The sequence below is a fragment of the Enhydra lutris genome, unplaced genomic scaffold (assembly GCF_002288905.1).
Source record: "Enhydra lutris kenyoni isolate GAN:26980312 unplaced genomic scaffold, ASM228890v2 scaffoldscaffold45, whole genome shotgun sequence".
NCBI classification, from domain to species: Eukaryota; Metazoa; Chordata; class Mammalia; order Carnivora; family Mustelidae; genus Enhydra; species Enhydra lutris.
In genome coordinates, this window is record NW_019154129.1 from 12,058,495 (window position 1) to 12,073,904 (window position 15,410).

At 57.3% G+C, this 15,410-nt stretch overlaps 2 protein-coding genes across 24 annotated transcripts in view; one reads left to right on the forward strand and one right to left on the reverse strand.

Annotated features, from left to right (window-relative positions):
• The window catches only part of LOC111156138 (ankyrin repeat and sterile alpha motif domain containing 3), a 37,135-nt gene extending 24,748 nt beyond the window's left edge, over nt 1-12,387 (forward strand). For 9 of the 16 annotated variants that reach the window (XM_022516808.1, XM_022516803.1, XM_022516805.1 and 6 more), the window contains 8 exons: nt 4,180-4,338; nt 6,111-6,248; nt 6,544-6,653; nt 6,922-7,098; nt 9,274-9,398; nt 9,904-10,045; nt 10,485-10,657; nt 11,014-11,319. In XM_022516808.1, coding sequence (XP_022372516.1) covers nt 4,180-4,338; nt 6,111-6,248; nt 6,544-6,653; nt 6,922-7,098; nt 9,274-9,398; nt 9,904-10,045; nt 10,485-10,657; nt 11,014-11,311 — 1,322 coding nt within the window. In that variant the 3' untranslated portion in view covers nt 11,312-11,319. Of the gene's footprint in view, nt 1-4,179; nt 4,339-6,110; nt 6,249-6,543; nt 6,654-6,921; nt 7,099-9,273; nt 9,399-9,903; nt 10,046-10,484; nt 10,658-11,013; nt 11,320-11,572; nt 11,657-11,864 lie in introns of those variants that run through there. The other 7 variants (XM_022516809.1, XM_022516807.1, XM_022516798.1 and 4 more) reach the window with 5 other exon arrangements.
• On the reverse strand, nt 7,237-15,286 carry LOC111156161 (nudix hydrolase 16 like 1). 8 transcript variants are annotated; one of them, XR_002641185.1, is made up of 6 exons: nt 15,104-15,275; nt 14,763-15,023; nt 13,827-14,049; nt 12,794-12,968; nt 9,316-9,378; nt 7,237-7,514 (listed from the first exon to the last, which is right to left on the reverse strand). XR_002641185.1 is itself a non-coding variant. In XM_022516857.1 (4 exons), the coding sequence occupies exons 1-3, from the start codon at nt 15,251-15,253 to the stop codon at nt 13,828-13,830; spliced, it is 633 nt and encodes a 210-aa protein (XP_022372565.1). In that variant the 5' UTR covers nt 15,254-15,275; the 3' UTR covers nt 12,675-12,963; nt 13,827. The 8 variants fall into 8 exon arrangements, 4 of the variants coding, with proteins under 4 accessions (XP_022372565.1, XP_022372564.1, XP_022372566.1 ...); XR_002641183.1 differs by lacking the exon at nt 7,237-7,514 and adding an exon at nt 7,551-7,741; XR_002641182.1 differs by lacking the exon at nt 7,237-7,514 and adding an exon at nt 7,551-8,110.
• Nucleotides 15,287-15,410: the final 124 nt, after the last annotated feature.

Sequence of the window (15,410 nt, forward strand, 5' to 3'; positions counted from 1 at the left end):
CGGGGTGCCTCACACCTGCCGTTCCTTGACTTTGCTTGTGGTGCTCATTACCACACGGGATATTTTAACTTTATATAGTCAGATTCATCCGTCTTTCTTGCTTTTAGATTTGGGCCAGTCACAGAAGATCTTTCTGTTTCCTGGTTGTCCAAGAATTTGCTCGTTTTTTTCTGGTTCTTACCTGGTTTCGTTTTTGACGTTTAGCTCTCTGACCCTGTGTACCTTCTTGTCATGTGTGGCGCGAGTGTGGTGTTCTGATGGCTTCCCCGTTGTCCTGGCTTCGTCGCACTGTGTAACAGTCCCATCTCTGACCTCGTGATCTGAGAGGCTTTGTCATGGACTCTGAGTTTCTGTCTGTGCCCAGGTCTGCTTCTGGGCTTGCTCTCCTGTTCTCGGGGTCTGTCCACACACCAGACCCACACGGCTGACTCCCTGCGGCTTTTTGTAGAACGTTGGACTGTCTCTGGCCGGCCAGTCCCCCTGCAGCTTTCCCTTTCCAGTGTTCCCTAGTATATCGCTCGTGTATTTCTGTGTCAACTTGAACATCAACTTGTCTAGCTGCTTCGGAAGAGCGTGTTGTTGGGACTGTGGCAGATCTGCAAATCAGTGACCCGTTTTACGATTCTGAGCCATCCTCTGTAATGCAAGGATGTCCTTAGTTCAGGTGTACTTTTGTGTCTATAGGAGGGTTAAAAATTTTCCTCCTAGACATTGTGTGTGTAACTTTTTTTCTTCCTAAGTGTCTTTCTTTGTTGGTCTTGTAAATGGGGTTTCACTGCCTTCATATGCTCCGCCTGCCTATTTGTGAGGATGAAGGCTGTTGGCGTCAGCATGCCAGTTCCATATTCTGTTCTGCTGAATTCTGTCATTGCTTGAATTGATTTTCCAGGCTTTTCCAGGTTTGCTACCATACAGTCTGCCCACAGAGATAGATTCACTGCTTCTTTCTGATTTGTGAACCTCTGATTTCTTTGATTTATTGCATGGGCCAGGATTCTCGTAAGTGGTTGATTGTGTGGGGACAGTGGGAATTCACCTGGTCCTGACCTTAGCGGAAATGCCACCGTAGGTGAGATGCTGGCTTGGGAGGGTAAGGTGTGCATGTATTCTCTCGTGTTAAGAAAGTATCTGACGTTTTCTGTATTCCTGACTGTTTTTTACAGGAATAAGTGTAGAATTTTGTCAAAGGCTTTTTCAGCATCTATGAAGAAGATTGTTAATATCCTCTTTAGATCTCCTAATAGAGTATATTAGTGAATTTCCTAATAATGAACCAAGTTTACATCGTTCGTTTAAATCCCATGTGGTATATCATTTTCTTAATGTGATGTTGGATTGTTTGCCAGTATTTTACTTAGTTTTTCTGTCTGGCTATTCAGTTATAAATGATACTGGTTTGTGATTCTGTTTTATCGGGTGTAGGCATCGGTGTACCTCATACAGAGAATTTGAGTTTTCCTTCCTTTTTTGTGCCCTGGAACAATTTATGCAGCATAGGTGCTCTGTATTAAAGGTTTGGCAGGATTCTCCTGTGAAACCATCTGGATCTGTTCTTTCTTTGTGTTAAGTTTTTCTGTTTCTTCTATAGAAATTGGTCCGCTTAAGCCTTCTCATTTCCCAGGGGCCAGGTTTGGTAAACTGCATTTTCCTAGGAAATCCCTTCCTCTGGGATTTCAAACTTCAGCTCACATAGAGGTCTACAAAACCGTTTCTGTCTCCTAAAAAGTTCCAGTAATTATTTTCCTGTGTCATTTCTGTTTTTTACCTGCCTCCTGACTCAATCCTCTCTCCTCTTTCTTGTTCAGTCTTTAGTGGTTTTCTCACTTTCCTGCAGTACTGCTTTTCCATGCAAATAAAATATTTTTAAAAAAGAGATTTATTTATTTGACAGAGAGACAGCAAGGAGGTAACACAAGTAGGAGGAATGGGAGAGCAGGCTCCCGCTGAGCAGGATGCGGGATGTAGGGTTGATCCCAGGACCCTGGGATCATGACCTGAGCCAAAGGCAGAGGCTTAACGACTGAGCCACCCAGGAGCCCCGACACTCAAATCTGTTCTGCTTTGGGCACCTCATGACCAAGTCTTCATTTTATTTTATTTAAAGATTTTATTTATTTATTTGACAGACAGAAATATCACAAGTAGGCAGAGAGGCAGGCAGAGAGAGACGGGGAAGCAGGCTCCCCGCCAAGCAGAGAGCCCAGTGCGGGGCTCGATCCCAGGACCCTGAGATCATGAGGCAGAGGACGAAGGCAGAGGCTTAAACCGCTGAGCCACCCAGGCACCCCGTGGGTCTTCATTTTAAAAATCTGACCTTTCTTTTGCTTTGTTTTGTTTTTTTAAATATTCTATTTTTAAGTCCTCTCTGAGCCCAACACAGGGCTTGAACTCACAACCCCGAGGTCAGGAGTCGCCCACTCCACTGACTGAGCCAGCCAGGTGCCCAGTTGGCCTTTGTTTTCTTCCTCTTTCCTGAGTTCCATTTCCCTTTCTCACTGTCATGAGTGCGTGCCTGTCTCTTTTTGTTCTCCGTTCTGGATTTCTGAATCAGGACGCTTTTTTCACTCTTCCGTGCTTAAGATGTGCCCATGTGGAGTATCACGCTCGCTCTCTTCTCCCTCTTCCGTGGTGGTGGTTCGCAGGGAGGTGCGTCTTCACTCACTGCAGTGTTTGGTCCTCGGTTCCTGTGTCCTCCCTGGAGATGGCTAGAGGGGGACATGGTGAGGCCAAGCCTTATGTGTCTGTCCTTGATATGGTTTTGTCTTGCCCGATCCTGGAGGTCCCCCACTTGCTTCTCCTGTTCACGCTCTGTTTCCACGAGGGGTCTTCCGGGAGTGGGGCTGTCCTGCTCCATGTCCCATGTGCATTTTTAAGTTGCTGCTCTGGGGTTGTGCTTCCCTCTGCTGGGATGCTTTTTCTGTCACAGAATAGACTTTTTCTGGGGGCAACACTGGCACGTCTTATCCCTCGTCTCACTTCAAGTGTGGCTTTATTCTAGACCTGCCTGCTCTTCTCGGAGACTGGATGTGTGTGAGCAAGAAGTCTCTCTGCGAGAAGAGAACGAACGTGTCACGTCTCCACGGGAGCAAGGAACAGGCGCCGGGGGTGCGCTCTGTCATCCCACTTCTGTGGACGGGGTGGGATTCGTGTGGCTGTGTCTGTTGTCCTTGCTCACTTGTCAGGTTCGAGAGGATGTGCTGGGAGGTTCAGATTCATGGAGCCGCCTTTGCCTTAGTTATCCCTTTTCCCTCGTCCTTTTACTCTTGACGAGTCCGCCGTCTTCTGCCTGGGCGGGAGCACAGTTTCCTCCCGGCGGCGTAGATCCTGGAGCACATGGGAGCGAGCTGGGTGGGGAAGAGAGGGTCACTGGCCTGGCGTCACTGGCCACGTTTGGAACCTGCCTCAGTAACGCCCTCACTCGCCAGGTGGTCACTGACCTGGGCTGTCACGCCAGGGCGCTGCTTCCTGCCTTGGGATCACTGGTGGTGGGCGCCAGCTCACGGGGGGCAGTGGATGAAGGGCTCCTTCGGCGTCTGAGCCCCAGTGTACCCGCCCGAGAGTGAGGGCTCACCAGATGCGAGCCTTACACAAATCTGGTCGTGAGTGCTCCCTTCCAGGTGTGATGAAATAAAACTGTGAAAAGCTCTAAGATGGTAGGGACTGTGAGCGTGCCCAGCCCTTCTGCTGTGACGGGCGGCATGCGGGGTGCTTTCCCGGCCCCGGCGCGCGGCCGGCACGTGCACCCAGTTTCCCAGGACGTGCAGGGGGAGAACGTACAGTTGTTAGGAAATTATGACTGATATCCTCTATGTCGATGACCAGACGGATCTTATTTATCATCTCGGATCAAAATTTAATTCTGGTTTTAAATGTACATACTTGTTATAAAAAAATCTGGAATCCAGAGAGCGGAGTCAGAATTAAGACTGCCCCATCGTGACAGACTTTGTCAGTTGAGACTCCTGCTCCGCGAGCTTGCTTCTTCCCCCATCTCCCCGCGGCCCTCTGAACGGTGGACTGGCCCACTGTGGTACTGCTTTCGAGTGGTGTCCTGGGAAACACAGTTTTTTCTTCTTAACGTGAGAAAGCCAATTATGATTTTATTCCCATGTACTATGAAGATTACTAAATTAGTCCATCACTGAACAAAATGTCCCCATTCTGGTGTTTGACCTGCAGACAAATTTGAAGACCTAAGCTCTTCGGATGAATCCTGCCCCGTTCCGCAGAGACAGAGGCCCTGTCGGAAGAAGGGCCTCAGCATCCATGAGGGGCCTCGAGCCTTGGCCAGGATCACAGCCATTGGACTCGGGGGCAAGATGCAGCAGCCTTGCCGTGGTGAGTGCTCCACCTCCTGCTCCCACCTCCTGCTGGCTCCTCCTGTGGCTCCTCGGCGGTGCCTCCTGAGATGCCGGCCTGAGGAGACCGAGCAGTTCTCGGCCCTCGGAATGTGGGCCCTGGGGGCTGCGGCTCACAGATCAGAACTGATTACAGGGATAGAAAGACATAGGTCACTGGCTAGCTTCTGGGTTCATCCTTTGATCTTCCTTTCCAGGGGTTACGTTACAAAATAGAACTTTCTCTCCAGCAGTGGAAATACAGTGAAGCCGGGGTTTCCTTTATCAGCTAGTGCAGAGAAAACGTTGAAGCCCGGACTCCGTGCCCTTCACCAGCTGGAGGTGGCTGTGTTTCGGGGCAGGCGGTTTCTCCCCGTGCTAGACTGGAGCGGTTTTGGGCGGTACACTCAGTGCGCTAGTAGTGCATTTTCTCTCCTGTCGGCAGCGCCTCGTGGGGAGCGCAGTGCTCTTGGGGGCGCAGGCTGTGGCCTGACCAAGTGATCAGTGTTAGGTAAGAGTTACATCTTATTTGATGTCTGTCACCCAGCAGTGGCCGGGTCAGTCCTGCTGGTCTAGCAGGCTGGGTGGATGGGCCCATCTCGTGAGCGAGTGCCCCCGGAGCTTAGAAACTGACTTTCCCAGTCACAGGAGACCTTGCTTTGGTCAAGAATACACAAGACTCCATTGCCTCCCATGACCTTTAGCGCTGGGTTGAGAGCTCCAGGCCTACCTTTTCCCATCAGCCACAGAGGGGTGGGCTGACTGGGCCACTGGAGAAGCTGCCCCCAGCCGTGGTCAGGCCGCTGCAGGGTGACCCCCTGCCTCTTCCTCTGTGGAGCACGCTTGTGAGCCCATAGCTCCGGGGTATTTGGCTGGGTGCTTCTGTAGCGCGGAGTCCATGCTGTCGGCCCACCTGAGGTATGGCGGGGACGCGGGAAGGTCGGGTCCTACCCAGGGTGGGGGATGGTTATAACCTGTGTTGCTGTACAACAGGTGCTTTTGAAAATGGGATTCGTCGGAGTTACCAAATAATCTGGCCGAAGCCCATTTATACGCACCTTTTTATGCACCCACAGAGGCAGAAAAACATTTACCTAAGAATGATGCTCATTGTTCCTTAGTTGTGCCATTTCCTTACACCTTGTGATATTTAAATTCTCTGTATGTGCCTGTATCCTCTTTGCCAGTGATCAGGAAACATTCTCGTGCAGGCAGATGCGTCCAGAGGTCATGTAAACTTGGTGTTACTTCTGTTCGTCTTCAGCCGGGGGCCTCCCGCCTCCCTGCTCAGCCAGATCTCTTTGGCTGGGGCTGACTCAGCCGACAAGCCGCACCCCTAGATGTCTGTGTTGAAAAGTCGCAGGGGGCGTGAAGGCCGGTGTGTGTGAGGTTTCGTTCCCAGCTGTGAGGAGTACTTAGTGTCTGGTTTGCCTTCGGCTCAGGAACCTGTAAGCACAGCTCACCGTGTCCTGCTCTGTCCACTTGGAAAGGCAGCACAGGGGGTGATGGAGGGGGCGCCAGGTCGGACTGGGCCCGACGGCGTGTCCTTGCCCTTGCCCGGACAGACTGGTCCGCATGCCCCTCAGTCTTTCCTCACCTGCAGAGCATGCCGCGGGGTGCCAACAGAGGAACGGCCATTTAGACGGAACTTTCCGCTTGCCTGAATCCCGGGCCTTCCCTCCTGCTGAAACTCCTCTGCGGAGGCTGAATTTGTTAGGAGGAAGTCGTCTCTTTTGCGCTCATGTGGGTTTACCCGCCCCATTCTGTCCACAGAGCAGGTGCCTCTGCCGGGCTACGTCACCTTCAACAGCAGCGACGAGAACCCGCTGGCAGTGGGAGGCCTCTGCTACAGGGACGTCACCTCCCCGATCAATGACCGCGACGTGGAGAGTAGCAGCAGTGGCAGCCGGGGTGAGTGTTGCCCGGCCCCCCCAGCGGGGACACAGACTGTGGCGGGTCCAGCCAGTAGAGAGCAGGGGTGAAGGATCCCGCAGGGGTGGGCCGGCTGCCCTACATGGGTGCTTGCATTTATCAGCGAACGGAACGGGCAAAACTCCTGTGCACGTGTTGGGGCTGGAGGGCTTGAGCCGGGCCTCGGAGAACAGGGAGCTATTGGAGGAGCTGATGGGAGGCGGGGGTGCAGGGCCCTGGGGAGTCATTGCGGGGGAGACCTGTGGTCAGCTGCCCTCGTCTTCCCTGTTGTCAGAAGAGCGCGCCCTCTGTGCCAGCCTGGGGGCCGGGGGGCGCAGCAGCAGCAGCGAGGGCCTGACCAGAGCCCCCGGAGTCAGCAGCGAGGCGTCGCTGGAGAGCAACGAGGTGAAGCTTTTCTTTATCTCCCACCTCCCTCCCCTTTCTTGGTGTCGTGGGGGCTGCCCCCTTGGAGAGGGCAAGGCTGGTGACAAGGACCTCGTGCCAGGCAGACACACAGTGTCCTGGGCCACCCTCTGTGAGCCCCGCCCGCCCCGCAGGTCACCAAGGAAGCCTCTCGGTGGCTGGTGGGTGTGGGGGGCAGAGGGCAGGGTGGCCGCAGCTGCGTTAGCTGTGAGCCCCGTAGTGTTCACTTTAAGCACACTTCTCGCCACAGGATTCGGATCATGCCTGTCAGAGTTCGGTTCGCAAGCAAACTAAAAGCTACATGAAGACCAAGAATCGTTACAGCAACAGCGCCAGCCAGTGGCCTGCCGGCACCGGCACTCCCGGGGCAGCCTCTTCCCCAGGATCCATGCCCCAGACGGAGAGGTGCCCCCATTCAGGACCTCAGGTAAGGGCCACGGGGACACCGGCAGGTAGACGTCAGGTGCTCCGTGAGGCCCGCGTGAGAGCGGAGCAAGCCGATGGCCCCCCGGATCGTCTGTGGAGCTCGTCAGGAGGAGACGGCTCCTGAGGGCTCCGGGTGCTGGCTGCAGGGTTTCTGTTCCATCCCTCTCCATAGGAAAACTCTCCCCTTGCTTTCATACTTGACTTAGCCCCCCTGAGGCTGGGGAGGAGAAAAACAGGACCAGCTGTACAGAGGTGCGCGCAGAAGTCAGGGTGCGTACGAAGCAGGCATGAAGTGGCACTTAAGGAATACCGCCATCTCTGCCTTCCTCGTCGTGGGTCCCTCTGGCCGACCAGCTTCTTAGGGTTCTGGGTACGGCACAGCAGCTCACCTCCCTGTTTGCCACGTTCTCCTGCCCTCTGTGGGCATAAGTGGTACAAAGATGAGAGAGAGAGTACATTTTCACCATTTATTAAGGTCACAGCTCTGCTGGTCACTGGAAGCCGCAGTTTTGCCGGCTTCTCTGTGTGGCCCCTCCAGGGAGCTCTCTCCAGGGCCTTGTTTCTGGGCTCGGTGAACAGCGACATCTTTCAATTCCTTAAATACATGTTGATGGGAGAGGGGTGGTGGTGGTGAGATCTTAAGGCTGTTTGAGAAAGTAGGTTAAGGAAAATGGCAGAGTAACAACCTTTGAAAGTTGGCTCCTCCATCAAAGGCAATAAACCGGCAGAAGTAGTCAGAATAACTTTTTTCAAAACTCTGAATCACCCAAAAGCTTGGAGCAACTTGGAAATGTGGATTCAGGAGAAGCGGCTGACGTGCCTGCGCCCCACGCTCCCTCCGCAGGGCCAGGGTCACTGTGACGGCCATGCCAGGGGCTCCCCAGGGTCTCTTTCTGAAAGAGTCAGCATTGCCGGCTGCGTGGGACGACTCCCTAGCTTACAGAACTGCGTCTGACTTCACGGACACCTTGTCTACCCGGTGCAACAGAAGCCCTCTCCTCGCAGAAAGTGTGCTGAAAATAATTATAGGCACGTGTTTTAACTTTGCAGCTGCCTGAGGTGCTGGATAATAGTTGGGGCAAAGAAGATTAATCACAAAGCTGAAAAGGAAAGGTAGGGAATGAGATGTCCACAGGAGCTTTGTAGAGCTCTGACAGAGTCCTAGGGATCTGGGAGGCCACAAACATGCTCAGGGATGTGCTCCGTGTATGGCCAGGAAAGATGTGAGAAGGCATGTGAATCTGATGGCTGGAAGGGAAGGCTAGGGGAAGATTGTCGTCTGCCCGGCCGGGTGTTGAAGCTGTGTTCCAAGCCTACAGAGCTACGCGGCAAAGGGGGGAGACTGATTCGTCTCTGGTGTTTAAGGAAATCTGTCCAGTCCTTAGCTGACCACTACGCTAGCCAAGGAGAGACTTCTGTGGCCACATGAGAGAAGGAGCACAGACTTTACAGAAAAGGCACTAAACAACATCTGCACCAAGCAGCAGCAACAGACTGTGGAGAGGGAGGAGAATTCTGTCTCCAGAGCCTCCACAGGAAGACAGCCAGTGCAGGGAGGGGGGCTGTGTGAGCCCTAAGTGGGTTGAACTCCGATCCATAGCTAGACCGTAGGTAATGAAACTGTCCAGAAACAAAAGAATTTTGAAGGGAACAAGAGAGAAGTGAGTCTCTTACACAAAAGGAACTCTCCTAAGATTACCCACTAATTTCCCATCAGAAACCAGGGGACCTAGAAGACATCTGATGACCTAGTCAAAGTAATAAGAAAAAACAAAACACAAAAACAAAAAACTCCAGCAGAAATGCTATATCCAAGCAAAAACTATCCTTCACAAGCGAAGGAGAAATTAAGACAGTCGCACAGTCGCAGGGAAACAGACTAAGAGTTTGTTGCTCCTGGACCCGCCCTCCAAGCAACACTAAGGCTGTCCAGGCTGAGGCGGTCCGCACAGCCTACTCTGCCTGGTGGCACGGGGCGGTGGGGGGGGGGGGGGGTGGAGCTCCTGGCGAGGCAGCACCATCCCACTGGGGAACTTGGGGGACTGACGGACTTACACCCATGTCAGGAAGGCATGCTTGCCAGGAAGGGCTCTGAGCTGCAGCAGTGCCTTAGTAGGCCCTCAAGTCTCGGGGCCCCACCCGTCCTCTGACCCACCCTGGCTCCTTTGCCCCCCAGGACCTCGCCACGCTGCTGGAGCAGATCGGGTGTCGGAAGTACCTGCAGGTGTTCGAGGAGCAGGACGTGGACCTCCGCATCTTCCTGACCCTCACGGAGAGCGACCTGAAGGAAATCGGCATCACGTGAGTGCAGAGGGGCCCTTCGTGGCCGCGGGCCCCTCGTTTCCCCCAGCCCGAAGGGGCTAGCTTAGCTCCCAACGTCCCCGCGTTGGGGTGGAACGAGCCACCCTGTCTGGAAGTCTGCTCGCTTCTGCAGCCGGCCGGCCTCTCCGGCCCCCAGGCTGGCCCGCTGGCGCTGCTGTGGTAAGGGCATCCGGACTTCTGCTGTCCACTTCTGAGAGCTTCCCAAGTTGGTGGGAGACCACGCACGGCCTGGCCCCAGCTGGCCGGAGCTCCCTGTTGAGTGAAAGCAGCAGCAGGCGGGGGAGGAAGCAGGCGGGGGAGGCCAGCCCCAACCGGGGTCACTTCGGAGAACCCTTTGTTTCTGTCATCTGTCCCAGGATCCTGGGGGCCACTCTCCCCCTTCAAAGGTGGGACCTTTCCTAGGGGACCGTCTTGGTGGAAGGACAGTCCATGGCACCCCTGTGCGCACCGCAGACCTGTACACCTCTCTCCTTCACCCCTACAGCTTGTTTGGGCCGAAGAGGAAGATGACCTCTGCCATCGCCCGCTGGCACAGCAGCGCCCGTCCCCCCAGCGATGCCCTGGAGCTGGCCTATGCCGACCGGCTCGAAGCGGAGATGCAGGAGCTCGCCATCCAGCTGCACAAAGTAGGTGGTGAGCAGGGGAGGGGCCGAGCAGACACACCTGCAGAGAAGGACGCAGAGTGGAGAGCTAGCAGTGGGGACGCTTACCCAGGGTCAGCAGAGAGCAGCAGCCGGACAGGCAGCGGGACAGTGAGAGCAGAAAGCATTACCGCTTCTGTGCTTAAGAGGAGACCCAGAGCCCGGAGCTCAGAGGGACACAGAAGATAAAGGGGGAGGGCAGAGGACGAGCAGCCGGCGGGGACGCCACAGCCCTTGAGGGAAGGGACCCAAAGCAGAGGAGGCTCCATCTGGAGACAGGCATCCCCTTCCTCCAGCCCAGGAGAGCGGGAGTTGAGCACCAGTGGAGACGGCAGAAAGAGAACCGGGGTTGGAGGGACCCAGCCCTGGCCTCGAATCCCCCTGGCTCACTTACCCACCCCGTGTCCTGCCTCTCCCACCGCAGCGCTGTGAGGAGGTGGAGGCCATGCGGGGCCAGGTGTCGCAGGAGCAGGAGCTGCGCGCCGTGGTGGAGAGCTGCCTCCTGGAGCAGGACGGTGCCCGGAAGGACGTGCACGCCCAGCTGCAGGAGACCTGGGCCCTTGCCCGGGACGCCGCGCTCGTCTTGGAGCAGCTGCGGTGAGTGGGTATCTGAGCGGTCCCCAGGCCCAGGCCGAACCCTGAGTCACCAATGCCTGCAGATTCTTCAACCAAGGGCTTGACTTTAGGGTCTCTTGGGATCACTCACTGGCCGCCTCCGTGTTCTGGCTTTGCCCTTCTGCAGGGCAGACCCGGCAGCACTCAGGGCCCCGAGAGCCTGCACGCAGTGTGCAGCTCCTCCTCCGCCTGTGTCTCGGGCCTTGGGAGCCTGCCACAAAGGCAGAGCCCCACCTGACAGGGAGATTGGGGGTGGGGGTGTCTGCCACTCCTTGGGGCCAGGCGAGGCACTACTGCCAGGCCTCTTCCTCACCAGCGCCTGGTCTTGTGTCCGACAGAGCCTGCCAAGCGGAGCTGTCGGCCAGAGTGAAGCAGGACGTGTCCGCCCGAGGGTCCGCCCTGGGCAGAGCCCTCCTCCCCAGAGCTGGTAAGAACAGTGTCCGGCCCCGGGTCACAGACGCTGCCCTGGGCCCCGGGTCAACCGCCTGTTCCAGCAGTGACCCCGCTCACTGCTGCCCGCCTCCATACCATCCCAGACTCCGGAGTGAGGGCACCCTTTCTCTCCGATTTCCTCCCCCTGGTGGGAGGCAAAGCCCTTGGGCTCTGGCTGGCTGTGTTATCCAGGATCCCAGGTGACTTCTGCAGCCTACAGCTGGGGCTACCCCAGGACAAAACCTCACTGTAGGCCAGGGACCCTCACGCTTTCATTCCTGGGGCAGGGCCTGGACTGACCATTAGTGCTTTGAAGAAACAGCGGGAGAATACATTTTGGTGTAACAAGGTGGTCATGCAGGAACCGACAGCTGAGTGGGTCCCCTGGTCGCAGCAGCTCAGGACAGAAGCAAGACCTGCGGTGACCACACCGACCCTAGGCCTACCTGGCTCTCTGTTCCACAGATTCCAGCGGCTGGCAGGCCTCGCTGCAGACTCTGAGCCTCCCTGAGCTGTCAGGAGCACTGGAGGATCGAGTCCAGGAAATGGGTGAGTCTCTGGGAAGGCAGCCAGTGGCCTCACCCACACCAGGGGCCAAAAGTGGGTGAATAGGGAGAGCCCTGCCTGGTCAGCTCCAACCCCTGGGTCAGCCCTGCCCTAGCCTACTATTCCTCACGGTCACGCAGTCCTAGGCACCCCCCCCCACACCTCTTCTTCTCACACTTGCAAAGCAGTAACTAACTGCTCCCATCCTCAGGGCGAGTGCTATGCTCAGTGACCCAGAGCTTGGAGAAGCTGCAAGTGCTGAACGGGAAGGAGAACTGGCGGGAGCCTTAGCTGGGAGGGACGGTGAGTGTCCGTCTGGCCAGGCCCCGGGCTGCGAGAGCAGGGCGCACTGGGCAGCGGTGAGCTCCCCCTTCAGTCTTCCCTTTCCCTTCTCAGAATCTGACGTTGGGTGACTGATCCACCCTGAAGCTGTGTGCCTGGAAGACAGGAGTGCGGACAGCAAGCGGCTGTGGCGGGCCGGGCCCCAGCAGGCCGGAGGATCAAGCCTCCCGAGCAGCCAGCAGAAGCAGCACAGGGCTGGGGCCGGTGCGAGGAGTGAGGCCCCCACAGAAGCAGGACGAGGGCCTGTAGGCCAGAACGTGGGGGTGAGGCCCAGAGCGGGCAGGGCCACGGTGGGAGAGAGCGGATCCCCATACACCACAGGTGCCCCATGGAGAGGACTAGGCACCTGGACAGCGTATGTCATTTGCTGGAAAATAAAATGTAAGCTCTGATGCTGAGGGGTTCCGTCCTGGTCACGCCACACACACTACTGGCCGACAGACTGAGGCCAGGGGCAAGCCAGGCGGAGACCCCCGACTTCAGTAACCCCCTGGGACCCAAGCCCCCTCTGTCAGGACAGAGACCACCATGTGCAGAGCAGGGCGGACCAGCTGAACCCCTCCTGCTCTGGCAGTGCCCTGTAGCCCTCTGTCGGCTGCCCTTGCTCCCAGCCCCGAGTCCACAAAAGCGATCTGAAGAGTGACGCACACTCCCAAGCCCCAAGGAAGTAAGAGAGGAACAAGGTACAGGTATTTTATTTACAGAATGAAGTGCCTTTGCCCCCACGTGCTGGCCACTTCATCGAGGCTCTAAGGCGGAACAGGCGCTCAGGCTGGGCCGGAGCACAGCTTTCCTTACCAGGCCGAGCAGGTGCTGTGGAAACTTTGTTAGCTTCACGGAGGGGTCCTTCCGGACATCGGGCCATAGGAGACTGCCAGTGGTGACCTTCGTGTCTGTGGTGGCTCTGCGGTTGTCCTTCTGCACACCTGGCCAGTGCTTCCATACCATGTCCTGGAGCTGCCTGCAGCCTGTGCTGGGAATGGAGAAAGGGAGGCTTGCAAAGCAGAGAGCAGTGAGCTCAGATGCAGCCAGAAGCCCCGGACCAGGCGCAGGGCCTGTAGAGGCCTGAAGGCAGCAGTCCCACAGCAGCCGCAAAGAAAGTGGATGGCACCTCCACCTGAGACAGGAGGCCCGTGTCAGCTCCACGCTGAATGGAGCCCAGCACTCTTGTGCCTGGCTCCCAGCATTAAGTCCCTGGGTAGTGGAAGAAGGGACCCTCCCATGCACCCAGCCTCAGGCCTGTGGCCAAGACCACAGAACACACACAGCAGCCTAAAACAGCCTTTCCTGTCCCTTCTCTCTCAACAGGTCCAGCTCCAGCTGGGCCTCATGGCCCCAGCTTACCTTGGGGACCAAGCCCCAGTGGGGTAAAGAGCTTTCAAGCCTCACTCCCAGTTCACACACCACAGAAAAAATTAACCAAGTAAAAAGCTAACCATCACCAAAATTAACAGTCCAGCATTCTGAGCTGAGCCAGCTGTTCCCTCAGCCCTGGGGTTGGCTGGTGACCAGACTCAAAGCATGCTCCACAAGAATACACCGACTTCTTGACGGTCTCTGTGTGTCTACGTACCCATCTGGATAAATGGGTGACACCTCCACCAATCTCTCACGTGGAGAGTCTAAGCCTTGGGTGGGGTAGGAGAAAACGTCCTAAGCCTGGAAAGCCAGGCCACCTACAGACCAGGGTGGGCTCCCAGGAACCTGGCTGCCATCCAGCAGCCGCTCCAGGCAGTGGAGAGGAGTTGTGAACACACAGGAGGAGGCCTTCTCCTAGGAGTTCAGGGCACAGAAGGAGGGGAGGGCAAGAGACGTGTGGCATAAACTCAACCTCAGGAGGAAGATGGGAGGAGCTTCTCCAAGGCTTTCTTTTGCTTCTCAGTGGCAGCTGCCAAAGCCTCAGCCAGCTTCTCTTCCGGCATCATGTTGAGCACCTTGAGCGCAAAGAGCAGCTGATACTTGGCGGTGCTGGTAAAGGCGTTGCTCAGGAAGTTGGGAAAGCCACCGACTCGGTCCTTTTGGGTGTAAAGTGGGACTCGCACAAGCCCCAGCACCTGCAGAGAGGAGATCAGAGTGAAACCAGGCCCCCCCCCCCACCAATGGTGCAGCCCTAGCAGGAGGAGCCTGTGAGCTGCTAGGCCAGGGGAAGGCAGCCAGGTTGCGAAGGCTGTAATGGGGGACCCAAGCAGGGTCTGGTGAGGCGGAAGCCAGCGGTATGCGGTATCTTTGGAGCAGTGCAGCTCCTCCACTCCCCAGGCAACTTTCAAAGCTGACCCCATGCACCCCTGACCACTCTCTACACTCTTAAGGCCCAGCTCCCATCTGCTGGCAGGAAGGCCCCCAGTTCATACCCCATGCTCCCCCTTCCCAAACATCCCAAGTATAACTCCCACCTCCTCCAGACTATAAAATCCATAGCCCGTAGGAGCCTTCATCACCCAACCCGAGATCCCAGCCCATGAACCAGCCCTAGTTTCCCACCTCCCCTGAAGGCACCACCACCCCGCCCCCACCGATCCCACTCCCCGCTCCCAGGATTGGCAATGGCAGGCAGCAAGGCAGATGGAACACAGCCCCGAGGGAACCCCATTCCCGGAGCTCCCACCCCTGCCCCCCAGGCCCCTCTACCCTCCCCAATGCTGGAAACAGCGACACCCCACCCAGCCCGGCCAGAGGACCCTCAGGGGGACGTGTTACCCATCGGTGCCTTCCACGGGGCCAGAGCCAAACCCCGGGGCGGGGGGCGGGGCCCGGGCGGCGGCCCCACCTCCAGGCCGTGATCGCGCGAATGCACCGCGCTGATTTCCACGGCGTGCAGCTGCTCCAGGGTCAGCTGCCGTGCGTACAGGTGCGCCACGACGCGGTGCGGGCCCTCGGTCAGGTGAGAGCTCAGGTAGTCGGCCTCTGTGAGGCGCAGGCAGCCCAGGCCCAGGCCCAGCACCCGGTTCAAACCGTCCTCCAGAGACCAAAAGCGCCGGTCCACGAAGCCCCCGGGAAAACCCAGCAGCCCGTCGAAGCGCATCTGCATCTGCAAGGGAGTGCCGGGTCACGGGCGCGGGGTGCGAGCGGCGCGCCGTCCCCCGCCCGCCCACCCACCCGCGTCCTCACCAGCACCGAGAAGCGCATAGGGATGCGGCCGAAGAGCTGCCCGGGGTTGGCGGCGTACAGCATGGCGTGGCACGAGTGGCTCCAGCCCGGCCCAAGGCGCATAGCCTCCACCCGGCTGATCTGCTTCAGCTCCGGGACCGCCGCCGACATCTTGACACTGCCCCGCCTCGGCCGCGGCGCCGTTCCTTAAGTGCATGCGCGGGCCCGCCCCCGCCGGGCGCCACCAATCCGCAGGAAGCCCCGCCCCTGGACCCGCCCCTCCACCAATTGCCGACGCCCATCGGGGCCGAGCCCTTCCCGGCGCTCC

Bases quoted from the DNA above. Each gene is read 5' to 3' on its own strand.
- LOC111156161 (XM_022516855.1), bottom strand. From the start codon at position 15,253: ATGTCGGCGGCGGTCCCGGAGCTGAAGCAGATCAGCCGGGTGGAGGCT. The intron at 15,024-15,103 runs GTGAGGACGCGG...ACTCCCTTGCAG, and splicing joins CTATGCGCTTCTCGGTGCTG to ATGCAGATGCGCTTCGACGG. The intron at 14,050-14,692 runs GTAACACGTCCC...TCCTCTCTGCAG, and splicing joins CCCGTGGAAGGCACCGATGG to GTGCTGGGGCTTGTGCGAGT.